We start from the raw sequence: 27,559 nt of genomic DNA on the forward strand, positions 1-27,559 counted from the left end.
TTACTGTAAAGCGTTGTCTGATTTTTCATGAACAAATCACGTGGCTTGTGTCTGAACTCTCAATTGCAACAAAGTATTTGAACTATAAAAAAGTAATATGACGTGTAAAGTAGCTGAAAATGCAACACGGAAGAAAATCAAAATGTATGTAGTTATGTTAATATTTTTAGTTCGGGTGAAATTCGGCTCGTGCGTTTCACGTTTTATGTTCCCACAGCTGCACTCTGACCTCTGTTTCCATGGCAACTAGAACGCGTCACTCACAGGACTCAACCACAGGCGCCGGTGCTTCGGTTTCTGATTTTCCCAGCGAGGACAAACGGCTTCAGCGGCGATACTGAACATATTTACCGCCCGAAAGCCTTCCAAAACAGTGGCCTCCGTTTTGTGTTTTAGTCGCTGCTACCCACAGTTTAACTGTAAATATGTGTGACGGCTGTGTGTGAGTGGATCACGCCGAGAAGAGCAGCAGCAGTAGCAGCCAGCCAGTGTTAGCTAGTGGAGTCAAAATGGCGTCTTCTTGCCCACTCAACGCTCGTTTAATCCATCTGTGATTAGCCAGATAGCTTCATTCAGCAACCGGGGACCCATTTATAGTGTTTGGATTTCACACGCTGGTAACGTTGGTGTATATTCCTGCGTCATGTCGGACTCGGAGGAGGACAGCCAGGACAAGCAGCTTAAAATGGTAGTGATTGGAGACGGAGCGAGTGGGAAGGTGAGACCACCACAGACACGCACCAAACGCACCGCGTTAGTGAAGAAGGCGTTCGTTCGAGTGGGGCATTTACATAGTAGCACTGTGTGTGTGTGTGTGTGTGTTTTATTTTATTAGGTGCGCGACGGTTCAGTCAGTTTCCTTCTGACACGGCATTGTCTTCCTAGTCACCATGGCGACCGACGCTAAGTTGGCTATTAGCTAAAAACACCGCTAGGTAGCACCACTGCTAGTAAAACACAACAAGACAACACAATGGAGGAAAATTTAAATCAGAGTTGTCACTTTGTTATTATAGCATAGGCAGGGAAACGCTATTTTTGCCGTATCTGCCACCGTGCAACGGGGTTTTATTCTTCCAGTGCAGCAGACATTTAAACGAAATAGCCACACTAAAATAGCACCCATATAACTTTAATGTTAGTTTGTCCCTGATATAAAAACATAAGGGAAAGTGAATTGCTTGTAGTGCTATGTTTATGTCGTCGTCATAGGTTTTGTGTTGTTTGCTGTAAAGGTATGACTTTCATATGTTTGTTTTTAATGGTTCTTTTGATTTGACACATTGGAGGGTCATTTCATTAGCATTATAATTTGCCACTTACTCTGTCTGCTAATCAGCTGAGGTGACATTTTCAAATTTCTTGTTTTGTTTGACATTTTGGACAAATAAACCTTCGAAAGCTGATATCAGCAGACCAGCTGGTCATCTCTTTTTATAGCCTGGCTGTTGCACACAACTGTAGTTTCATTTTGTTGACAGTGACTATGATTTTTTTTTTGTTACTTTATTGCACACCTGAGTGTGTGAACAGAATACCTTATAAAGGTATTAATGACAGTCTGTGAGACAGGAAGAGGTGTGCAACATTTTAACATTAATGATTACAACTATGAGAAAGATGTGGGGCATTTATTCCTACTTTATATAGGTCAAAATGATGAATATATTATGATTAGGTGGCTATTAAATGCACAACCTTTGTGTTTACATTTAGATGCTCTTTTTGCATGTTTTTTGCACTTCCTTAAATTTGTGACCTGTTATTCAACAGGTTGCTTGGTTATATCACTCAAGAAAAAAAAACACCTATGATGGACAGAGGGTAATAATTTTGTAATTTTTGCATTGCAAGCTGCAGGACATTTGATGCCAGTATATTACACAGTGAAAGTCCTGCAAATCTGACAATGTGGAAAGTGGACCAGAAAAAGTGGTGTTGTATTCCTTTAAGTGCCAACATTATAATTTACTCTTGCTATGAAAGGATTTTATTTGCATGTAACACTAGTAGATGGTGCGCAGCTCTTTTTAGTACAAATAACATCATCCAAAAAATCTATGATGAGAAACATTATTGTTATTTTTTACAAGACAAAGCCACGAGAAAGCCCTGAGTGGTGAAATGTACGTGTCAATTTTATTAATAATACAAGGAAATACTGAAGCAAAACACCAGATATTAGAGGAAAATGTTTCTAAAATAACACCATGTGCTGAAATAAAGGTAATCTAAGTAGAGCTTTTTCATACAAGGATTAAATGAAATGCACATTTTTCTTGAAAATAACTCTCATTCTATTCTTCCAAAAAGGGCTTTTTATCAGTGTTGAGTCAGTCTTAGAACAAAGTACAACTATTAGTTTAGATTCTATCTCAAAGATGGTATAGTGGATTTATATCTGACATAAACCTGTCGTTCTAAACCTATTAAATCAACCCAGTCCTTAATCCACATTGCATGTGCCGTTGATTGACTTGTAGACTGTGTGCCTGTGGAGCCGTGTAACTGAAATTGTAGATTGTAAAATAAATGGTTGTTTGTGTATGCTTTCTGCCAGTCTAGTCATCATGCGAAGATGACTGCTTTAATGAATATCTATGAAACCCGTGTTTTATGTGTATGAGACTGAAGTGCCCAAACAGAAACAACAGACACATAAATTACATCTTTGAATAAAACACATCGGATCGAATATTATTATTATTTTTGGTTTTCTTCAGTTAAATATTTCATCTCAGTTTTCGAACAGTAAGTGAAGCTGTGATCATGAATTTCCACATTTGTAATACGCTTTGGGGATTCTGCTACTGCTCAGTGGGCTGAAGTGCTGCACAGTACAGAGAGTGACAGTCGATAAAGAAAGGCCACAATTTGCTTAGCTGCTTACCTGCAGCTGGTGGCTGTTTTCCGTCAGTATACTTCTCTTCTCCTGGCCAAGGACCCCATATGCATTTGGTTCCAGAGGGAGGCCCAATTTAAGAAAATTGCGTCTGGGCAGCCCATGTAAGAAATGCTGCTGTTTTCTCAATATAATACGTGATATTTTTGTTGTATGGATGTCTGAGGTGTGAACAAAAATAGATTTTGCCAGTGCATTGTCTCTCCTGGCTAAGTCTGCACAAGCTTTAGCACTGCTTTTACTTTGGATTTCCTTTCAAAACTGCTGGACTGAATCATATTCATTACAATCATTTTAAAGACTTGGAATAAAAAGGCTTCACTTGAGTCACTTACATCAACAACAGTGGAATTTTTCCTAGTTACACCAAACAATCATTTTCAGCAAAGCAAGGAGGTTGTCATGACAATACAGCTATGTTTCTTCTTCACTGCATCTCGAATCCCCGAGTGAATGCAAGTGTAAGGCAGGGATGTCAAGTGCTTTTCAGCTACACATCCCCTCTTGTAACTAATCTCCCCTTCCTCTGGGAGAAAGAAAATGAATGTAGCAGTAATGGTGAGACCCAATGAGAAAAATGAATGTTCTCATTCTGGAAAGTCGACATTTTCTTTTTGGGGGTGGGTGTGTGTGTGTGTGTGTGTGTGTGTGTGTGTGTGTGAAGAGAACACACACAACTCAGTTCCCAGTAGATACGCTACATTAATAACCCTCCTCACGCTGCTGCCAGGTGTCAGCTCGTCACTGTCCGAATGACTTACCTGCTTGTCTGTTTTGGGCAAAAAAACAGGATCCCTGCCCCCCCTCCCATTTTGAGTAGGCACCACTGACTGACATCTTGAATGCCGTTTCCCCCCTTATTAATGTCAATTTGCTGAGCAAATTGCAATCGGATCAGTTTTTCTTGGACAGCCTTTTCAGTGGTATTTTTGCTTGTGGTCGGTTGTCCATTCAGAAATACAGGGAGATGTGGGAAGGCTTGTCCACCTGAGCGAGATGTTTTTAAAATATGGAGTCTCACATTTAGCCAAGCTCTTAAGGCGCTGGGCCTAGCTCACACACAGGTCTATTTTTCAAGGCACTTGGTTTTTCCTCAATATTTGCTGTTCTCTGGCCCATAGGGTGGAAAGGAGCTTTAGGTGCAGGCCCTGTACATCAATAGAACCTATATCTTAACAAATCTTTACAGTCCGACGTCTTTCAGCCAGAATAAGGAGCCAGTTTTGATACCATGCCTCTGCTCATATGAGTTGCATCACATGGTCATAGTCAGCTTGCCATATTTTTTCCCTCTCTCCCAGTTTCTTGTTTCAGTTGAACTTCCCCCATTTCCCGGCATCGGTATCAGTAGTGACCCTGTGCTGTTCTCTGTTGGAGTGTCAGGATTACGCCAACTTTTTACATTCCTTGTTTAGTTCCAATTGTACGGTGGAAAAAAAAAAAAAAAAGGACTACGTTGAGGGAGGAGAGCCAAGCTACTGGAATGCCAAGACAAATGGCCAACGAGGCCAACGCGAGCATGTGGAATACATTTTTGCTGTCCGATCTTGTTATTCCTGTGTTGTCAGTGATTGTTTGGGCTACTTAAATGGCCTGATTTTCTCCTTTTTGCGTCAGTCACCTCTAGTAATTTTTCAGTCACTCTTGAGGCCGACATGCTCCACTGGCTGGGATTACAAAACGTCTGTAGATTGTTGAACTTTTTGAGAATTAGAAGGATCAAACATTATTGCAAAGGTCAGAATTACACATGAAATTATTACATTTCATGCGTAATTCACATTAAATTATTACATTTAAAAACCCAAGCTCGAATAATGATAAAGATTTTGTGACATCCACAATGACAAATTGGGTAGGTTAAGAAAACCAACTCTTTTTTTTCTCTTTTTTTTTTTTTCGCGTTTTCTTGTTTTATTCTAATGAAAGAAATCCTGCCTTATTTTAAACATTTGGTGAAAATCATGTGTGGTAGATAAGAGCAGAGGCTCAAGTGAAAGCTTAGTGGATTGAAAGAAAGAATCTAGTTTTAAATCCTCTAACCCTCAGCGATCGTCGAGTACCACATTAAAATGCATTTGCTGCCACACGAACACTCAGGGAATCCCATCGCTTCACTTTTCTGTTGTGTTTATGTAAGCACACTGCTCTAAAGATAGCTAATAGACATTCAGCACTTCATTTTTTTCCTATCCTCATCCATCAAAATGAATTAAACTTGGCATGTCAAGCCTGCGTGTTGAATTCCCATGGATTTCAGGACAGCCCAACATGCTTTTTTTCTCTCCTCAAACACAACGGTGACAGTGATGGAGGCTTTATAATTTGTGGCAATTATTAGGTCTTCAGTCCGGAGACATGACACAGACTCCGACACCTGTTTTTGTAATTTGCGTTGATTTTAACTGTCACACCCGCGACGGGCAAAGGAGGCAGACAATTACATCAGCAGCCATCGGAGTCAATCACAAAGTATCTGAGAGAGCTTAAAATGAATTTGAATGATGAAACCAGTGTGCACTTCAATGCTTCAATACGTATTTTCTAAGGCTTGTGGCTGCATGGTGTTGTGAAAAAGAATCACACAGAAGTGTTGTGATATGATAAATGATAGCTCTGTATTTTTGTAGAAATTGTAGAAAATAAAAATATTGTTGAACGCTTAGTTTGGCATTTGGACAATGTCTATGAAATGAATTTTCTTACTGCTCGCTGCCGAAATATCACTTTTTCAGGAAGTTCTTTAATATACTGTGTATTTTCTCTGGAACAACTTTTGCAGCATCTTGCATTTTGTGCTGGAGCACGATGTGTATTTAACTTTTTAGTTTTTATGCTTTGCATAAATGTGTATTTATTATATTAGACAAATAATATGCACAGAATGAATCATAATTGACACTTAGCTGCTTTAAATGTGATACCTTTAGTCCTGCTGATCGCTGCAGAGGCACTCATTCTCCACGTCTTTCCTTTTGTCTCCGTTTCAGACATCACTCGCCACCAGGTTTGCACAGGAGGCTTTTGGGAAGCAGTACAAACAAACCATCGGCCTGGATTTCTTTCTGAAGAGAATAAGCCTTCCAGGTGAGACATCTTCTTAATCTTTTGGGAGTACTTGATTTTTTTGAGACACACGCAGACGGGCATTGCACGAGCACGTACTGACAGCTGCAGATTTTTAATAAATCAATAAATTCTGAACATAATATACTGACTTGCTGATATGAACTTTAATTTTACATGTGTTTTAAAAAAGAATATTAATAGAATCAAACTCTAACAAGAGGCCTCTTGTTCACCATCGCTTTCTCTTATGTTTGTATTTCTTGTTTTTTCTTGTCCTGCCTTTTCCAGAGTTTATCCTTCAGGTTAACTCTGGAGATGAATGTGTCCTTTCTGGTAGCTCCTCATTGTAGAGCGTCTGTCACTTCTCAGGATTATTCACTCTGAAAGTTCTTCTTTCCAGAGCAAATAGCACACAAGGCCAATGGACAGGTAATGTCCAAATGGGCGAGCCTTGCTCATAATCCTGTGGGCACAGCATAGAGTAAATACATTAACATTTTATATCCATACGTTGCTGATCTCCAAGTTCAACCGATCTTTGTCCTGCACAGCATAAAACTCTGATGTTGTTATTTGTTTATCTTGAACCTGTGGAAAAAAGGCCACACTCTGTATCCCCCACTAGATACGTAAAATAAATGTTTATTGACTGGTGCTATATTTAGACGAAAGCACTCCATTTGTACTTCCTACCATGTGAAATGGGGATTTTCAGCATTTAAAAGGCATTTCTCAAACTCTGCCAAAGCCAAAGTTCCAGAAATCTGCAAAGTGGCTCCATTCTTTCATTACTAATAAAACAACATTAAGCGAGGGCAAATTAAGTGCTAAAAGTAAAAGTTATGCTGATTTGTGAGTTGGCCGAAGGGTTCTATTTTGATTTTGTGTCAGGTTCAGCTTATGAGACTTAGGAGAACTAAACCCCCAAAAATGTTGTGGTGGAGTGAGGATGAAAAAAATCTAACCATAAGCACAGACTGGGTTCAGCTCCTTAATACAAACTCGAGCGAATGCAGTTAATCGTGTGACTTCTCTTTCCAGTAAGTTTCTTTTCCTGAAATAGCCACTGATCTGAGCTTTGTTTAAATATAGTGTACATGTGCCTTTATCACTGAGGCAGCAACAACACTGGGTCCGACACCAGAGTTGTTAAATGGCCCATTTTCTGGGGAATTGGGTGTTGATGAGCTGATGAAGAGGAGGGTGGCTCTGCGAGCTGGGTGGTCTCAAACTTTGGTGGGACCCCCACCCTGCCTTGTACTGGAGAGGTTGTGTGGTTCTGCGGGTCTCTATGGGGCTGTAAGGGTCTTTTGCAGCAGGGGGGAGAGTAGCCTATAGCCAGCGTTGGCCCCTCTCACCATGAAGGCCCGGCTTGTCAAACTTAATGTACATTTTCCAACGCAGGGAGAGGTGAGGCGAGGCCGACTGGCACACAACAGCCTCCTCTGTGTGTGCTTTTTATAACAATACCTCTTCCAGATGTCCCTGCCAAACCAGTGAGGTCCAGGCGCTGAAGGGGATTGACTAGAGGTGAAATGTACTTGATAAATTCTGTTAAACTCTAACTTTCAGAGGCTGTTGGTCTGCATCAAGTAAGCATCACTCTTTAACGACAGTTTTATTATCAACACGCTCTTTTTTTCTGACCCTGCTATCAGTTTGAGGTGTATCTGCTGGTCTTACAATTGCAGTTTTCAGTTTTTGCAAAGCAGAAAAAAATGTCAGCACTGTTGAGTCAGCGTGAATCTTTGAAACACAAATAAAGCCAGTGTCTGAGTGGATGGGTGGGGATGGCTCTTTATGACACCAAGGAGCCGTTATTCATTGCACTCTTCAATGTAGCTTTACATTGACACTGTATAGTCTAGATCTAGTGACTGTGAACCTCAGCGTTTCCTTCCTGTGCTTTAAAAAGGGGACTTATGAAGGGGTTGAGTCGTCCAGCCGTGTCCACAGCGTACGCTCTGCTCCAGTCCAGCGCAGGGCCTTCATCACACCAACATAAACTCTGCGCTGTCTGGTCCTCCCTCCTAGTTTTTTTTTTTTTTTTTTGACTTTTTTTCACCAACCCCTTTCATTTTCCAGAGGAAGAAAATATTTATTTGGATTTGGTTTTTTGTGCCCGTCTTTTTCTCTCTCCCTCTCGTTCACTCCTTCTTTCTCTTTCCACGAGCAAAAGGACAACAGTCCTCTTTTCCTCTTATTTTCTGTTTAATTATTGCTATTTTCCTTAACAGCACATAATTCTCCTCACTTTCCTTACTTGGCAGGATATGGCACAATGCAAACAGCTCTTCCCAGGCTAATAAGAAGTCTTTTTTATACCCACCAGGGTATTGAGAATGTTTAAATTAGAGGGTAAGCGTACCTATTCATCCCCCTCAATCTCTGGCCTGGATATTCTTGGATGTGAGGTGTAGGTAACCTGCCAGTTCAAGAGCGCTTTTCATGAAAGATTAATCGCTGATTTATTGTTTCCATTATGTATATCAACAAAGTCGACTTTTATTAGAGGAATCGGTCACCCAAAATACAGGCTCCAGTTACAGCTGACCCATTATTTCCACAGGATTTTGAGCTTTGTGAAAACAAACAAGTTAACGATTAAAAAGAACAAAAAGCATCCGGATTGGAAAACCTGTATATGCTGCATTAATACGTTTTACTTAATATTTATAGATTGTGTTAATTTAACTGAAAAATAGAGAAAGTTGTTTTTAGGAAAAGAAAGTAGAAGTCTAAAGTCTGAAACACCCTTTCCCTTATTGTAGAGTGCATTTGTATGTTTGATTTGTTTTGTAGACATGTTTAAATATCTCCTCTTCTTTTCCTCTCTAGGCAACTTGAATGTGACCCTGCAGGTGTGGGACATTGGAGGCCAAACATTAGGGGGGAAAATGCTGGATAAATATGTCTACGGCGCTCATGTAAGGACACACATGCACACAGTAAATCTGTTGCTACTTACTACTTTTATTCTGCATTAATATATATAGATATATATGCATCTATAGATATATAATGTAACTCAGGAAGAAAATTGTTAAATGGTTTAGATGTTTATCACAATGGAAATAATAAGTCACAAGAAGAAGTCGTTTCCAGTTTCCTAATAGTTCAGTGTTTGTGACTGTTCATGCCTGTTATCACTGCCGGGGCAGCTTTATTCAGCGTCTGCCACTCCCTCTGGAGCCAAATCATAATAAACTGTCGCTTGGATTCACAGGTCGTAATGGGTCAGTGGAGCTTTAACATCATCATATCTTTACAATTTACGCAGGTGTTAGATTTGAATGATTTGTGTTATACAGAACAAATGTTGGCAATATTGTATACTATAGCTAAACTGTGTGAAATAAAATCATATTCACAAACTACATTTGTTAAAGATTTTATGTGTACATAAAAAAAATACTGAACTTTTTGGCTATCTAGTGCTCTGTGTTTACATGATTAGTAAATAAAATGTAAAACCTTAGCTTCCGTTTAATACTTTTCCCTGTGGAAAATTCAACATTGTGGTCATTAAAATGACAGACAAGCTTTGTACAAACACTATTATTTGTACGAATTGTACCAGAGACAAAAGTGTCCACTGGTAGCTGTGTTGCTGCGGATGAGTGCTTCTTTGAAGAAGCCTACTTCAAAAGTATTTTAGTACACCGTAGAGCAAGATCTAATGCGCGGGCACATCAAGGAAAACTTGACAAACACTAGTTGGAAGCATTAATTTTTGTGCATTTTTGTGCTTTTTTTTTTTTTTTTTGCCATTTTCTTAGGCCAGGTCTAAACTGCGTGCTAGTATATCCTCCATGTCTGCAGCCCTTTCCTTTACTCCATTACGACACTTTGCTTAGGAAGTTTGTCGTCAGCGTTGTATAGAACTTTCACACCTATTGTTGAGCACTATGCATCCTGTAATCAATCATGGCTGTTCAGAGAGGCTCGCAGTAATTGTCGGGGGCATGAGCTGTCGTCACCGAGCTTGCGTGTTGTGACAGTGCGTGTCTGTCGAACAAAAAAGCAGCAGACAACCCTTCAGTCGTGTTGCATCATGCAGTTAAAGTTGACTTTGGCTCGCGTTCAGCTGCTGCCCTTTAAACTACTAAAGCTGAAGTAGCGACGGCTGAGCTATGTGATTATTATTTGTCTTGAATTATGCCAACAGCTCGGGTATCTGTTTACTTTTTGATTAATTTATGTGTTCGTGTAAACAACCCCTTCTGCCCTGAAGCTTCGCTCAAACCCGGCTCTGGTATTGTTGCATGACTGCATACAGTTTTAAGGATTACCAGGGGAGGAGAAAAATGTCTCAAAGCAGACGGCCTTCATTCATTAGCTCAGACAGCAGATAACCAATCCTGACCTCTATTCTGCAGTGAATTTGGAGAATGCTTACAAAACTGAGAATTATTTATGACAAACCCGTTACATCCATCCACACAAATCCACAAAGCCTCACTTGAGTTATAATGGTAACTCACGTCAGGGGTTATATTTGAGTGAGTGTGTCCCCTTATATACGAGGCTGTCCCTCACTCTTAGAAGAGGAGCAGTGCCACCTACTGTTACCTTTCTCACTCAGTCTTATTTATTAATGAATATGAGGTCGAAAAGGGGCAGTGTGCTCCCGTCTGTCATCTCCCAGCGCGCGGGTGTGAATATGAGGCGCTCACATGAGAGGCTGCTAACATCACCGTTGTTTATCTCTCCTTTTTCCCATTTAGGGGGTTCTCCTGGTGTACGACATCACCAACTACCAGAGCTTTGAGAATCTGGAGGATTGGTTCAGCATGGTTAAAAAGGCCAACGAGGAGTCTGACATTCAGCCAGTTGTCTCCTTGGTAGGCAACAAAAGTGAGTGTTACACGCATAGAAACACACACATCGTAAGAATAATTACGGTGCGTTTCAATTACTATTAAGTTTGGAAATTCCATCCAGATGCATTTTCGCGTTGCATGTCTGGGTTTGGGCGAGGAGGAGTATGTTTGATGTGAGCAGATGTGTTTGTCAGAGCACCAGAAAACTGATTGCTGTGATAAGGACGATGATAAGAGTGTGTAAGGTTTTAGAGCGATGGGAATGCTGATGTTTGTGAACTCTTGGGAGGGACTGACAATGATTTAATATTCCCGGGCCAGTGGACCCAAGTTACCTCTTATCTGCTCCCCTCTCCCTCCCCGTCAGTACCCGTCTGCCTCCCCACCTTCCCCTCAGTTTGAGCCTGCTCTCCTGTCCCGAGTAGCTGGTTAAGGTGAGGAATTCGATGTTAACCAGACGACTCCGCCGCTATCAGCCCACACCCATCCCCCTCATCTCCAAAATAAAGCCCAATAATGATGACTCTTTTTAAACATCCCCTTGACAGATGTGGAGTCATGGCTGCCGCTGTGTTATTGTAAAGTGAGGCGTCAGTGTGTGTATGTAATGGTGACTGTCCACCTTCCCAGGCGATGATGAACGGTCAGCAGAGTGGTGTCTGCACACAGGAAGCTCTCGCTAATGTTACTCAATGGGGACCATAGGTCATGGTTTAATTCGCCTGTCTAGAGCGGATTCTCTTGTCTTCGGATCCGTTGCATCTTCTAATGCCTCGGCTTTAACGTTGGGCGCCTCTGTATTTAGGCTAGGTATTGGGTGTGTGGCTGAGTGTGTGTACTGTAATATTTAAGTAGTGTACATCCTGCTGTCAGGCTCTGCACTCCCCACTCGCTCACTCACTCTCCCTCTAATGGCTCTATTGCTGAGAATGGTTCATATGTGTTTTTTCTGGTCCTACAAGCTGAAAAAAGAAAAACAAAATCCCACACAGATTGCCCCACTAGGACCAATCAATTACCTCGTGAGACTTTATGAATCCCTGAACCCTGCCGTGGACTCCCTGTTTTCCAGGGCGCCTGAAGCGAGTCAGTCCAGATATCTAGCTGGAAATGTCTACAGCTAGATATCTTCAAACATTTTCAAATATCGTAGCTCTTTTTTGTCCAACTTAAGTACTTGGCCCACGTTAACAATGGTGCTGAGCATATGAATACACTGGATTCTTTTGGGAGTTTAGATTTCTTTTAAATGGTTCCCATGCTGTTGGTCTGAGTGAGGCAACATGTTTGTGACAACTAAAATAGAAGTATAGACATAACAAGCAGCTTATAAAAACAGGACAGATTTATGTCTTTGTAAGGACTTGTCTTTGGGGAGATTGTGGCGTTTTACCGCACAGACATTTTTAGTGTTTGTACTTAGATAAACTTAAGGTGAACGCTGGTCACTGATGTCATGAACATAATAATGCTTACTTTACTTGTTTTTAGCATAATTTGAAAGTTAAAGTTTGAGTCTTACAAATACAACATGCATTTTCAGAATTACCCTGTGCCATCCTTCTAGTTTAATTTGAACACTGTCTTTTTTACTTGGTGTACAGTAATTGATCCCTTGGACCAGGCAGGTTCATTAATGACGCTGTCCCCTCCTCTCCTTGCTGTGTGTGAGTGCCCTCCTGTGCCATGTCACCGCTGGGGAACAGCCTTCCCTTTCTTCGGCTCAGCACGGCCGGCTGAGGTTAAGTGTGCTTGTTAAGCATCAATGTGCTGCAGCCCCGTGCCCTCCGTGTGCTGCCCAGAGCCTTGTGTCAAATAATGGCACCACTTGTAACAATTCAGTGGAAGCCAATGAAATGTTTTATTGAGGGCATACATAAGTGCACACAATTATTTATGCAGTTGCACGCACACACCGGCCTTCACATAGAAACATGCACTTAGTTTCTGGGAACACATGGGTAATGGAAGAATGCTTAACTCTTGGTCTGTCTAAACATACTATAACTGTTTATTACAGTGCAGCCTCATGTAATACTGTATGGTACACAGGACCCTCTCAAGAGAAACGTTGGCTTGTTGCACAGTCATCCTCTCCACCGCCGAGTGTTTCGTTTTTAGTAGAGCAATAAGTGCTGTGTGTTTTGAAAGGGCTCCAAATGATAAATTCTGCTGCTCTTTGCTTCAGCTGCATTTGGCCTATTAGTGACTTTTTTTCGTTTTAAATCAGAAAGCGTCTGACGTCTCCAATGCTCAAATTATAATACACTGTTAGAAAACTCTAATCCATGTTTTGAATCTTTTTGGTACGGACACGTACTATTGAATGGGACAATATATATGTTTTAAATGGTTCAGAATTAGTGCACATATTTCTCTGTAGACATTAAGCCTGTGTCATTTATCAAACAAATTTGTTTTTATTAAGTGGGGATCACAGGACCCCTGCCCGCTCCCCACCCATCACCCTTCCCATTGCTAGTGCTCTTTCCCTCAGGAACTCCAGAGCATCCATCATGGGCTTGTACAGCCCTTATTTGGGTGACTTAAATGGGTTCAGTTCTCTTAACCCCTCCTCATCACTCATGGGTTTTCCTCAGAGGTTCTAACACTGTTCACTGCTGATCCACTCAGGCCTGCCATGGGAAACGTTCTCTTCTGCAGGGAGATAAAGTCCCCGCATGGAGACAATATATACACTCAATTATGTCTTACCTGCCTTTCTGTTCTGCTGCGTTTCTTACTCCCCTTTCTTTCCGTTCCAAGCCCCTATCTCGGACCATCTCTCAAACATACTTGTGCATTCATTTTCATCCCTGTGCAAACACTGGGTCTTTCAATCACACACTTATACCTACTCTTATCTCTCGCATGCGTAGACTAACACCTCCGCCTTTACATACAGTAATGTCTTTTCATTGGCTCCGCGGCTCTGTTGTGTTAAACAACACGCGTGTGTTTGCTTTCTACACGCTACGCTAGATCTCAGCACATACCGTTACCCGTCGCACTTCTCTCTCCCCAGTTTTCCGTTGAGCCATGTGAAAGTTGTAGCGAAACATGGATCTCCCTTAACTCTCGATTCTCATAAAGCATGTCCTTGCCACCAACATTGTTGGTCTTGAGTTGTTTGCCCTCTTGGCTGGGCCTCGGCTGGAGCTGAAGCCTCCCCCTTTCCAGCTCCCTCACCCCTGTCACCTCCCTGCCCCTGTAAAGCTGCCATAGTTCCTGTCTGTTCAGTGTAGGCCTGCACATTTCTTAATAGAGAGATGCTCAGAAATCCAGGAGTGCAGAGGAGCTCAATGCGCTTCTGTTTTTGGTTCAGCTCAAAAATGTTTTTCCTGGCTCAACCCACTCGTACTTAGGTCCTCTTACAACAAACTAAAAGGTCCTAATTGCCCCCAAGGGAAAGGTTTAGCCACAATAGACATGTGGTGGGACAAAAGCCCAGTACTCTTACCCCAGCACCCTCACCCCTCCCCAGATAGGAGGGATGAACACGTCAGCAGTGTCTGTTTTGCACTGTGGGTAGCACGACCACAAGTTCAGCGCAGTAAAACATTATATATACAGTATATAGACCCAGTAAGGCATGGTGTATGGTCGGATAGAGATCAGGAATGTTTACAGTTTACAGCAAATCCAACGTTTCCTGTTTCTTTTTTTTAACATAAAGGGTCAGACTAAATGTCTGTATCAAATTGTCTCGCTAACCACAGCGACTGTAGCGTGCTGTCTATCTTTAAGTGTGGAAAAGAAGGGAAATAGAGAAAGAGTGAGGTGGATGAATTACAGCTGCATTGCAGTGCGACTGATAAGTCTTTGTAAAATCACAGCTGCAGATGCTGTGATGTAGGGTTTGGTTAGGTCTATACTGGTGGCCTCTCCCACACGGAGCAATGCAGCAAATGCCAGTCATGCTGTGGCCAATCTGGTGCTCCACGCTAAACGAAGTACACGCGAAGATTTAATTGTAACAACTTTTGACCTAACTCTAGTCCCTGCATTCATCTCTCTTGACTCTCGTGCCTGTTGAAACATGGAAGGTCCTCATTCATTTTAGTCATCCATAAAGCAAATATTGTTGCACATGCCGTAGATGATCAGTCTTCGAATACCTTCTTGTGTGGTAAGTCATGGACCATTTGAGTTGCACAGCACAGCTTAGCCACCTGACCGGAGTGCAGCCTGGAAGCCTCATCACACTCAGGCTATACTTTATTTCTTTGCTGCTCCACAACATTGATATGGAGGAATTCCTGGAAGGGGCCTTGCTGACACAGGACTGGGTAAATAACCAATTGATGTGGATCCGCTGCCATATATTGTAAATGTTTGTGAAATATCAACATGGTTTGCCTCTTTTTTTTTGCTAAATCTACTTCTTTGTGGTGTGAAATGTTACATCACATGCTTCAGGTTTTAGCTTGGACGATGTTTGTTCAGGCAGTCGTGAGCAGAACTCACTTTCCACGTTGTGGTTCGCTGCCATAGCCTGAAGTTGAATATGTAGGCCAGTCCAACGCATCGTTGCCCATAAGGAATACTTTATAATTATGAATAGACTTATAGTGATGCGACATATACAATTATGAAGGCTCCCCTGTGCTCTGTATAATTATTATAGCTCCTAGTTACGGTGCTGCTCACAGAGGCATGTATTACTGCTCTCCCATAAAAGTCCACTTAGTTTAACAGCGACAGGAGAGCTTGGAGGACATGGCCAGTGAAACGCTGGGCAGCGTCTTGTGCGGTCGGCTTAGAACTGGGCCTTTTGTTCACTTTTCATGAGTCCTGGGAGCCCGTTAACCCGACCTGTAAGGTACTCGGCCCCATGTTTTACTGTAGCAGCGGCAGCCCGGTTCTCCAGCTCTCTGCCTGCCTGCCTGCAAAGCTACCGCTGGACACTATGTGTTTTACATTCCCCAACCGGGGGGAAGACCACATTGTTTTACTAGCCGCTGTGGAGTATCTGATTATGTTTTAAAGTGTGAATGCACGTGTGCATGTGAACGTGTGCATTTTCGCCCGTGTGTGTGTCTGCACATCGTTTCGTGAAGAACGATCAAATGACAAGATGAGCTGTGATCAATGAGCTGTCGACAGAACACTTCTGACCTAGTGGAAAGCGAGTCCCCTGACAGTCCTGGCCCGTTTCAGGCCACCGGGGCAGGGGCGCCGCCGCACAAAGAGCGCTCTGTCTCTGTCAGGATTCCCCCGAGGACTCCTGCACGGGCCCCGCTCACCTCGACAACACCCGGCTACTAACAGCGCTTCATCTGTCCGTAGTCAGAAAAGTCGTGATAATATTATTACCTTGCCTTCAAGCTTTAATAGACTGATAATTGTTTCTAATTATTTTACCGCAGGTTAAGATGAAATGTCCAGAGTCAGTAGTAGATTGCCGTATTATGCAAGTGCACAGATTCTCAAATTATGTTTTCTCGTACTGTAAGAGACCATTGAGGCTCAAAATTATTTTACAATCATTTTTAGTTTCAGGTACTTTTGCAATAAATTTAGATTTCCCAGTTTTTAGAAAATAATCACCGCAAACTATAAACAATATCTACACTGTTACGGTTTAATGAAGTGTGTGTTAGTGCCATTACTTATATTCTGAAAGACTAAATAGTGTCTAAAGGGTAAAGAAAACTTCTTTTGCATCAATTCTACCGTATACTGTATTTATGAGAAAAGAAACTGGGTACAAGCCAGTACTAATTATATTTTTTTGCCTTTACATTATATTACATATTTGTAATACAGGTCCAGAATGATCTTGCCCTTCATATTTCAAAAGCCTCAGATTTTATGAGCTCTCCTTGAGTCATGTAAGCCAGTTGGACCCAATCATTTAAACGCTTCACATAAATTCCACCAGTCATTTTGTTTTATTAGTCACTTGTGCTGTGAAAGTTAAATCAATGTCTAAATTAATCAGACATCACACAGAATGATTTATTATACTTTTATTGACTTTTTTAGACTGGTAAAAGTTTCCCTGTATCTTGTACCAGGAGGTTTATTGGAAAATAAAATGCCACTTGCAATTAATATTACCTGTTTATTATAAGACTTTGAGGAAAAATCATATCATGCTGCTTTAAGTTACCATGTAGAATCTGTGGCCACTAGTGGTGTTAGTGAGCAGTAATTTGATTGTGGTGCATTGTATATTAAGAATTGGTGATGGTATTGGGCATTTAAATGTAGCAATGGGGAATATTTTCAGGGAACGCATATGACATGTTAAAAAGGCCTGTTTAGATCTTTTGCAAAGGAGACCTGAACAAAGCAGAAATAAACAGCTGCTTTCTTTGAAGAGTTTAGGGATAGATAGAAGTTACTGTATATTTGGTCTGATTTGAGATAATTATCACTGTTGAACAGTGCTCTAAGTGTGGCTGGAAGTTGAGGTTTTAAGTGAAAGTTTGTGCAGGTAGTACTCAGAGACCGCTCAAGATGTATAAGAAGGGTTCCTCATTCATAACATTGTTGAAAACATTGTTCTTTTTGCACACACAAAACCCTATTAAATGTCAGAGCTGCAGAATCGTTCTGGGATGTTTTTGAACTTAGTGGTGAATGGAGGACAATTTGCTGTACGTCATTTCATTAGGAGCTGGACTTGGTTTGATAATCCTTGCCCTCAATATTGAGTCTGATTTGATTCATGGTCGTCAATGTGGGGAAAGTGGGGCAAAACCTCTTAACAGGGTCTTAAAGGCACAGTGTGAGGTAATGTTGGAAGTGATAGGTTCTCCCCTGGGGTTGATTAAGCTCAACCCTGTAACTTTCACTTAATGGGATATGACCCCTCAGAGCCCCAAGTCTCTGACAACGCACACACACCCGACCATTACTACCGCACACAGACATACACAGTTCACACATTCCTGTCTCAGCCCTCACGCTCCCCAACGCGCCAACCTCTCTTTAGTTTTAAACGAGGCTGCCGGCAATTAACTGTGCTATGTCAAGCTTAGTCTCTGGCTGTTGCTCTTTGGATAAACTACTCCAATTGGTCCCCAGCAGCTGACTGAGTAGAACAGTAAGTAGGTGTCTCTGTTATCACAGCATGGTTTTAAAAAGCCCTCTGAGGATTACTCAGTGAAGTATAGGATTTCAGACTGGTTAGTCTGCGTAGACCTATTAGCTTTTTGTTTTGCCTTGGCAATGTGCGTCGGTGAACTCTTAGAATCTAAGAATCCATCTTTGACTGCCACATTGTCCACATTTGGCCAGCTATTGTGTCAATGAAAATAATAAAAAAGTGTTTGGAAGGAACATTGCCGGTAACTTTTGGTTCATCTCCCCCTTAAAGTATTTTAAAATTAGAAAAACATAAATTTTCATGACGCTCATGGTTGCTAATAGACGCAGAAGTGTTTAGCAGAGGTTGTGAACTGGGCCGTTTACTGTATAGTATGCCACATAAAACAATCCTTCCCTGTGAAAATGGGAGAATAGATAAGTCAGTTGATTCAGTAATACCTAACTACGTTACTATTATCTTAGATTAGCCATCATAAGACGCTGGGTATAGCAGATCAAGCATGTCTGGAGCCCAACCACCATCGGTAAACTTAACAATATGTGTTTCCATTTTTAAGTAGACATATATGCATTTTATCTTTCAGAATTTACACAGACTATATTTATGAGCATGTTTGAATACTGGATTAAATTTTATTTTATTTGGGATATGGATCCCGGTGTAATCTATAGGTGAAAGGCTCCGTTGAAACTGGTTACGGTTTCTGAATGTAGTTTGTCCAAGTAGTATTGACCAGTCTTGAAATGATTTCTGCCTCAACTATAATTGCTTTCCTAAACAGAGCTGTTGATGTTGTTTTAAACTGTTAACAGTCAGTGCGTTTACATGCACGTGAAAAAAACTAATTATTGCCTTAATCGGACTATAACAGGAGAACGTAAGTGCATGTAAACACGTTACTCCGATTAAAATTGGAGTTCTCATTATCCGATCAAGACACCCAGATGATGCAATTGGAATTCGGTTTTCTCCACCATGTAGCTTAATCGCAGTATTGATCGGATAATGCGTGTGTGCATGCTCCACAACCGCTGCGCTGGCGTGTGACCCCGGAACAAAAACATCCAAGAAAGCCTGTCGTAGAAGAAGAAGAAGAAGATAAACACAGCCACTAGAAGAATCGTCTGAGGGACAGTGTGGATCTTACCTGCACCAACACGAACATTACGTACGAGATTTAAAAATGTACTATTATCCGTCTGCTGGTTGTTTGAAATGCTGGTCTGCCGCATGAACGACTCTAGTTTATTATATCACGTAATAGGTCAACCGGAAATCAGGCCATATTAACGTGGTATTATCTCGCTGAAAAGACACGTATCGCCACCTAGTGTAGATAAGGAGAACAGTTATTCGATTTTCTTGCGCTGCATGTAAACTGGGACAAGGACCGTAGTCAGAAAGTGAAATTTTGAGCATAGCTCAATTAAGCTGTGCATGTAAATGCACTGAGTGTGTAAACTGTCCAGTCATTAATAGCGTCTCTTGATTTTAACTCTATTCTTGTGTGTTAAGTTGCTTGTTGTATTATAAACGTTGACCAAGGCATGAAGCAGGTAGTCTTGGTGTTGCTATCAGCTGGTACCACAACAATCAGTGTCACTGGCCCCCAGAGGTTAAGCCATTATACAATAGAAGATGGGTTCTCAGATTGCTCATTTCTATCTAGTACTCAAGCTAGCTTTTGATACCAGAATACGTATACTAGTGGGCATTTAAAGACAATCCTAGCCTCACTTTTAGTCAGTTGTTCAATCATGAAAATGTTAATTTATTATTAACATTTTTTTAATTTCATGGAACATTAAATAGTAAGGGCACTGGTTTAAAAGCATACTCTCCACAGATCCATCCTCTAATTTGAAGTTTTTAAGTGACATCAGAAACCTCTCCCAAGTCTGTCTGGTTTCAGGATGATCAGCTCTGCCAGTGGGAGGATTCTTTCCATGAAGGAGTTGAACTGACATCCCCATAGACACTAACTTGCGGAGAGGAACATCCATATTTTCTTCTCATTTGGTTGCGTTCCCATTTAATAGGTCACCGCAATAACAATCCAATTATTTACGGTAAAAGCCCAATTTATCCGCCAGATATTAATCTCTAACTGTTGTCTTGTAATTCACCGCAATGACAGGCAGACTTTTTAAATAAACACTGATGGTGACCAGAGCGAGGGAGGGCCATCGCTCTTGACGAGTGATGATCCACTCCACTATCTCTATGCGCTCAGGGGCCTAAACAGTTTATTTCGTGTTTGCAGTCACTTCCTAGGGGTTGTTAAGCTGATGTACAGTTTGACAGAAACAGAGGGAAACCAGATCATTGGAGGAAGATTGTTTTGACCTGATAAGTAGAAATGGGTACATTAGGGAGAAAAATGGAGCAAAACACTAAAACGTTGGGATTAGTCTTGTATTCAGTTTCCACAGATGGATGCCACATGATGAAAAATTATTTTGCGTGAGAAAGTTGGACCACCTACAGTACGGTTTTGTGACTAAAGGAGCCATGTAGTTCAAAAACCATGAACTATATATTAAACAAAAGTGATAGTTGTCTCTCTTACTATTAGAACATATAGTTCACAAAGTCATCTCCATGGACATCAAGGTCCATTTAGATGTCTTAGCACTTGGAGTTTACATGATATTAAGTTTGCACAGTTGTTGTGGAATGAAATCACTTTTTTGAGCAAACATTTGAACTTTTGGACACATTTATAATTCTAAAACAACCAAATCAATCTTAATGTTTGTGCCGTTTTGCCCGGGGAGGGCAGGTGGAGAACAGCAGGTCTGAACCTTACTCACTGAAACTTCATAATTAATTTATGACTATGAATCCAATTTCTGCATTTATTTCATATGTATTAATCAACAATGTCAGGCCTCCACAATGCTTCTTGTCCCTGAAAATTTTAGCAACGTAACCACTCTTGCATTCACTACAAAAATTTAGATTTTCCAGTTTTATGGCTCCTGCGGCCTAGTTCCATATATCCCCCCCACCACTTGATGCACCAACCCTTATGCCCGATTTAGAAAGCTCACTCCCTTGTACAACTTTTTTTTTTTACTTAACAGTACCGTGCTTTCCCCAGCTCCTCAGCCACTCTGTTAATGTTGGTTAATCTGACCGTGACACATGATTGATAACCTTTCCCAAGTGTGCAGGATCCAAAGGATTAGCAGTGTTTACTTCTAGTAGCATGCTGGGTACCTCCGCTGTTAATGACTGGAATTAATAACCTGCTGACGCCTATGAGACAGCTATGTTTATGTACGGGCAGAGACATGACAGTCTGCTCTGGACATTGAGTAGTTGTAAAAGTGTCTGCCCTTGCCCAGAAAGGTTTGTGTTTATATGTCACTTATGATGATGGTAATATTCGTGTTAGTCTAAACTGATTCTTTCTGAATGTATTTGTTTTGGCCTTTAACATTTTTGGGTCATACATCATATGACTGAGATATTAATAATACAGGATTAGGACAATGTTTACATTTCTTTCTCGCTATGTATCTGTCTCTTTCTCTGCTTCTGGTTTTATCCCCACCTCCCTCCTTCCCTCCTTCTCTCTCTCTCTCTTGCTCTCTCTTACACACACACACACACACACACACACACTAAGGGGCATGAGAACGGGGTAAATCCATGACAACTTCAATGAAACCTCACACAAAGAGTAAAACTCGGGGGGACGAGAGAAATGCAACACCGTACAGTAGCCCGACCTCCTCCAGCTAACATAGACATGTATGCACCAGATACCGGGCGTGGCCATCTCCCTGCACAAAGCCACAGATAAAGGACGAAGCTATTGCTTTCAGCAGCAAGACCCCCGGGTGACCTTCCATATCGACCCTAGCATGACCCCATAGGAAGGAGGAAGGAGAGAAGCCAAGCTCTCGGTATCACTGCACAGGAGTCGAATGCACATAGGGCATCACGACAATAGCTAGGAAGGTGCCGTCATTGTGTGCTCCCAGTAAATCAGAGTGTGGCTGACAGTCCCAGATCTTGGGCCCTGACACACACCTGAAAGACCCAACGCTCTCATAAGTCAAACTGTTTTCTCCATCTACACTCTCACAGTGAGTGTAGCCTCTAGTCTTCATGTATTGTTTCTTAAGCATTTCTCCACAGCCGGGCTGGTTTGTCTGTTTCAGGTCAGACAGCGGTTCATGGCTTCAGGGTGCCTCTCTGCTAGGCTTTCACCGAGAAATGTGTCACATCCAGCTTCAATGCCAGCTGGTAATGGACGCTCTGGGCTACCGAATTTATCTTCTCTCTCTGCTCCGAAACCCTCTGAAATGTGTCCCTCCATAAATTAAAAAAAAAAAAAAAATGTTGCAACAGGCCCTCTACAGCTGGGTTTGAAAGCAACATAACAATTGAATTACGCTTTGTTTTCATAAGCCTTTATGCGCACCATCCTCGTACACTAGGCAGGCACCTTCCATCTTAACTCAAGTGTAAACAGTTATCTTTTCTGTTTATGTTCTGATATGTAACAGTTAACCCTGCAAGTGTGCTGTATAACGACTACATAAATCTATCCATCCATCTTTTGTACGTTTTCTCACGTCACGCCGTGTTTCATCCACAGTCGACATGGAGCACATGAGGACAGTGAAGGCTGATAAACACCAGCGCTTCTGTCAAGAGAACGGCCTCATCAGCCAGTTCGTATCAGCCAAGACGGGGGATTCGGTTAGTACTGTCTGAATTAATCAGTAACAACATAAACGTGGAGCGAATGTGATCATTCTTACCTTTGTTTATTGTTCTTGTTGCCTCTTTCTGCAGGTGTACCTTTGTTTCCAGAGAGTGGCCGCTGAGATTCTCGGTGTAAAGCTAAACAAAGCAGAAATAGAGCAGTCCCAGGTGAGCCGTCATGGCATCAAGGTTTCTCTCAAGTTTCACCGAAATATTTATGCAGCAGCCTTTTTAAGCCACATTGTAACTTAAATACACGGGTAACATTTTTCATTTTTCTCTGAAATTCACCACATGGTTAACTTAAATTTGTAACTGACTGTAAAAGATATTATTTTTTGGGGGGTTTCCTCTCACTCAGCGTCATGTGCAATGTTATGTCTGAACTTAAGGGAGGTCACAGGGAGTGTGTTAGGTCAACGTAGGGTCACCACACACTGTAAAAGACTTCTTGTTACGTAAACACAAGTTTGTTACGTCTGTGTCCTGTGATGGTTACGCTTGTCACTGTCGCTGCCCGTCTGTAAATAGACCCAGATTGACCACATTAATGCGTGAAGTCAGGGGTTAAAGGTAGGCAGTTGTAGGGGTGAGGAGGTTAGCACTGCCCGTCTGATTTATTTGCTTTATCTCCCACCGTTAAGGGCCAAAACAAGACCTCGCTCTTGCCAGCCAGGCCAAGGTGCCCAGCGATGGCAGCTGTAGGATTTACAAGGTCACCTCCCCCAGAGGCATTAATCCTGGGTCTGATATGACCGGCTGGAGCCACGCTGGCTGGGTAGTGGTTGATGAGCTTGGGGGGCTGCAGAGAGGTCAGGACCCCCAGAGAAGAGAGAGCATGTAGGGGAAGCATGGGCCAAATTCTCAAGCCCCTCTCCCGTCACCAACACTACTGTCGCTGACTAGCAGAAAACGAGCACAGACTAAATGGGCTGTCCATCTACTTTCTTCTCTCCTCCCTCCCCAAATAGATCTGTCAGTAAAGCAAAGTGGTTTAATCCAGGCTAATCAAGCGTGCTGAGTGGTTGGATCTAGTCTGAACTTCATGAGGAAGTGCTAATGACAGAAACATGCAAACCAAAGCACAGACAAGTAAGGAAGAGCTTAGTTTGTTTTGTTTTACCTTTTTTCTAAAGTGTCCAATTGTAAGAAATAATAATAATTCATGGGTATGTGTTTATAAACACTTTACTTGAAGTATTTCACTTTCGTGATTTTGTGTAAACTTATTTACATTTGTCTGGTCAGTGATGACAAAAAAGAGGTTGCAGCCCAGAAATATCTGGCCTTAAATATAAGAAAAAAATAATTTTTGGCTAAGAGGATATTTTCACCACCACACTGAACACAAAATGGAATCTACAGGTGCAGACACGTATTATTTTCACAACTTCTCTCTGCAAGATTCCTAAAAATGAGGAATCTTTGCCGTCATTAAAATAGTGGCAGATAAAAAAAATCTGGTGGACGGTTTAGTCTGTGGAAATGTATTTTATTTGGTCAGCGTCCCATTTTAGAAAAAATAGACAAAACAAACGTCAAAAAGTTTGTAATGTTGGAAATGTAAAAGGAATAACTGTGTCGTGTACGGAGATGATGGTTTGAGCAGGTCGTGGCTTTGGGTTTAGCCGTGGGACGAGCAGAGCCTCATTATCAGCTGTCAGGTTTAGAGAGCTGAACATGAGGGTCACAACCCCCGGCAGCATTATATCTGCCTGGCAGCCCTCTCCGTCATGGTCCTCTGTCTGCTGGATCAGATAGCGAGGCCACGGATCACTCACTGACTCCGACACCAGGCTTCGGCAGCTCGTTAATCAGACAGCCAACCAGCCAAGGGCCTGGTATTCAGCCATGTGGGCTGCTCGGCCGTGGTTCTGCAGAGCCCAGGCTCCTCTCCTAATAACATCATCAAATGCTGGATCAGTTGAACTTGAGTTAAGATTAAGTAATCCTAAAATTTTTATCTGTCTGTAACAAATGCTTTTCAATTCATAAAGTAGATGTGTACAAATGCAGTTTGATTAAGTTTAAAATACAAAATTAGAACACTAACTGGTTCTATCCTAAAACTTCTATCCATCTGAAGACATCACATCCTGTCCACAAAATATCTAAGGACCTTTTATAATTTGTCTGTGTCTGTTTTTATACCTCTCCATGATTCATCCGCTGTCTTTATTTTACTCTGTTTTGGCCTCCTTTCCTCTCATTTTCAGCATGCTCCCTCTCATGCCTCTGTCCTTTCTCTTTCTTGTCCTCCATTCATCCTCTGTTCTGATGCACTGAACCCACTCAGAGGATTGTGAAGGCTGAACTCGTGGACTACCCACAGGATGAAGGCCCGATTAGACAAGAGAACAACCAGCAAAGCAAAATATGTTCGGTTCAATAGCTGAAAGTATGTCTCTATAGCCACTCAGATTTATTCAAGTAGATCCTGTCGTAACCCCGTCAGAATGCAGAAACTTTAGCTTTCTAGTTGTAGCAACAAGTAAAAAATGCAGTAATGGTTCTAATAGTTCAGATACAATGTCTAGAAAATGTAGAATTCCTCCTCTGTCGCAGTGTTACCGTAGAGTTCACTCCAGATGGACCTCCATCTTCCTCCTGACGGGATTGGGGCAGGAGTGCACAAACATTTTGACTTGTGCCTTAAAGAATAGCACGGATTTTAAGCTATTTACAAACAAATAATAAAGAAACAGTTCAAGAGTTTGGAGGTATGCTCGTATGGATTACTGCTATGAGTTAGATGAAAAGAACGATTCCTCTCTCTGGCCTATGATCTGCAGCGAGCAACCATGATTTTAATGCTAATGCTGGTGACTCCTTCTAGTTGCCTGGTAACCCCATGATGATGATTAGATGTGCAGATAGAATTTGTCACTGTGTAAATTACAACGGGTAGCTGTTTGCCTCAGCTTCAAGTCTTTCTGCTGAGCTTTCATGCTATACTCTATGGTACCAGTCTTCTCATATGAATCTGCAAGAATGAACAGATTATTTCTTAAGGCTGTGGTGTGTTAGGCCTTATTTCACTGTAATAAACTCTCTGGAGCAGTTGGTAAGTCATTATGGGACGCTATTTAATCTATTTCCTGTGTAGAGGTTTGCTGAAGTGTTTCCCTTTAAGTGAAGGAAGATTAATCGCCTTCTGTGTTCGTCTGTTTTTCCATCTTTCAGCGCGTGGTGAAGGCGGACATTGTGAACTACAGTCAGGACACCGTGGCCAGGACAGTCAACCCCCCTCGCAGCTCCATGTGTGTGGTGCAGTGATCGGTTCCAACACACACACACACACACGCACACACACACGCGCACTCATGCATAACGATGTAAAATTGTCTTCAGTCAGTATTCCTCATGCAGCGGGTGACTGGATGAAAAGTGTTGGGAGTGTGTTCTCTGTGTTCCTGTGTGTCAGTTATACGGGTGAGATAAAGACCAGACTGTGCGGTTCTGAGGCCTTGGCCTGTAGTTCAGATATTGAGCAGGAATGATTTCTTTTGGTGGTTCACCAGGGAAGAAATGGGACCTCAGTTTTTTCCAAGTTTACACGCAGCTATCATTTTCTTTCTGAAGCTCATCTTAAATATATATAAATAAAGCGATTGATATACGCATTAGTATGAAGCTGGTATCTAAAACAAGGAAAACAGCTACTGTAATCAGTAACTATTTTTATATATTAGCATATTTTCTTCTGCCATTCCTGTTAGGGACATTTATTTCAAAGAGTCAGTATGTTTCTAAAGACAGCAATATTAACATATTTAAGTGTCTGTACTTGCGACCAAGTGGCTTCGTGAGCTTATGGGACATGGCCCTGGACATGGACGTGAAACCAAACGCTCATTCATACCATTGACTGAGATGTCCTTTTATGTCTGTGGTGCTCAACAGTCGAAGGGAACTAGATGTTAAAAAGTTGTAGTGGAGTGAAATGAATCTCCGCTTTGTATTTGCCAATTAGGGGCTGTGATGTGGTCGTTGTACTGTTATTTTACTTCTTAAGAAAAAAGTACATTTTATATCATTTATTCTTCAGGTTACATCCAACAATAATTAACATCTTTCAAATAGCATCTCAGTTCTTCAGGTTTGTCTTTTAATGTCTACAATCATTTTTGAGTTTAAATTTACGTTTTCACAGCACGTAACTTTCCCACGTTTACCCAGCTAGAGGAAAAAATCCAATGATGTCTTGATGAAGTATTGATGAAGTTAGACTCAGGCTGAGATGAAATAAACCAGATTTAATTAGATTTCTCAACATAGCCTTATCCAACTGTCCGTTATAGAACAGGAGTTTGAAGATGGCTGTGATGCATAAAATGCTTCTTCAGCTCATGTGTTTTTAGAGACCACTGAAATAAATAAATAAAAATAGTTTTATCAGAGTAGCGTCTATAGTGATAGTACATGTTGACATGATAGGATTTATTCCAACAGGAAACAGCCGCCACCATGTGTGTAAAATATGTTTTTGTACAATAAACCACTGCTCCATTTCAAAGCTCCTTTCACTGATTGCGAATCATCACAACGCATCCTGTAAATTCTGATCATGTAAACGAAATGTACTCAAAAAAATGTAAGAATGTACAGTTGAAGGTGAATGTTTAGTTTAGAGATTATACAGCAATGCAGATTTGTGTTTCTAAATAAAAAAAATGCTTCATGGAAAACAAGAATCTATTTGTGAACGTCATCTATGGATACAGAATAAGTGTGTGATATGTTTTTCCTGACTATACAATTTCTACTGGCCACTGAAGGAAAGTACTTTGTGTACATTTCCTGTACAACTACATATGTTGTGGGAACCAGAAAGTGAGTTAGTTTAGCAAGTTAACAGCCAAGTACCTTAATGTAGGAACTACACAGGCATCCTGAACATGAGAGTATCAAGATATTCATTACACTAATCAGCCACAACATTAAAACCACTGACAGGAGAAGGAAATAACATCGACCATTTGG

At 41.4% G+C, this 27,559-nt stretch overlaps 1 protein-coding gene across 2 annotated transcripts; it reads left to right on the forward strand.

Moving 5' to 3' along the window:
• The first annotated feature begins 252 nt into the window (after positions 1–252).
• On the forward strand, positions 253–27,270 carry rab28 (RAB28, member RAS oncogene family). Of its 2 annotated transcripts, XM_047585851.1 has the most exons (8): positions 253–718; positions 5,893–5,989; positions 8,810–8,898; positions 10,699–10,828; positions 22,467–22,570; positions 22,667–22,744; positions 24,873–24,974; positions 25,760–27,270. In XM_047585851.1, the coding sequence occupies exons 1-7, from the start codon at positions 644–646 to the stop codon at positions 24,966–24,968; spliced, it is 669 nt and encodes a 222-aa protein (XP_047441807.1). In that variant the 5' UTR covers positions 253–643; the 3' UTR covers positions 24,969–24,974; positions 25,760–27,270. The 2 variants fall into 2 exon arrangements, with proteins under 2 accessions (XP_047441807.1, XP_047441809.1); XM_047585853.1 differs by lacking the exon at positions 24,873–24,974.
• The last annotated feature ends 289 nt before the right edge of the window (positions 27,271–27,559 follow it).

The sequence above is a fragment of the Mugil cephalus genome, chromosome 5, assembly GCF_022458985.1.
Source record: "Mugil cephalus isolate CIBA_MC_2020 chromosome 5, CIBA_Mcephalus_1.1, whole genome shotgun sequence".
NCBI lineage: Eukaryota > Metazoa > Chordata > Actinopteri > Mugiliformes > Mugilidae > Mugil > Mugil cephalus.

Bases quoted from the DNA above. Each gene is read 5' to 3' on its own strand.
- rab28 (XM_047585851.1), top strand. From the start codon at position 644: ATGTCGGACTCGGAGGAGGACAGCCAGGACAAGCAGCTTAAAATGGTA. The intron at 5,990-8,809 runs GTGAGACATCTT...TTTCCTCTCTAG, and splicing joins GAAGAGAATAAGCCTTCCAG to GCAACTTGAATGTGACCCTG. The intron at 22,745-24,872 runs GTGAGCCGTCAT...GAACCCACTCAG, and splicing joins CAGAAATAGAGCAGTCCCAG to AGGATTGTGAAGGCTGAACT.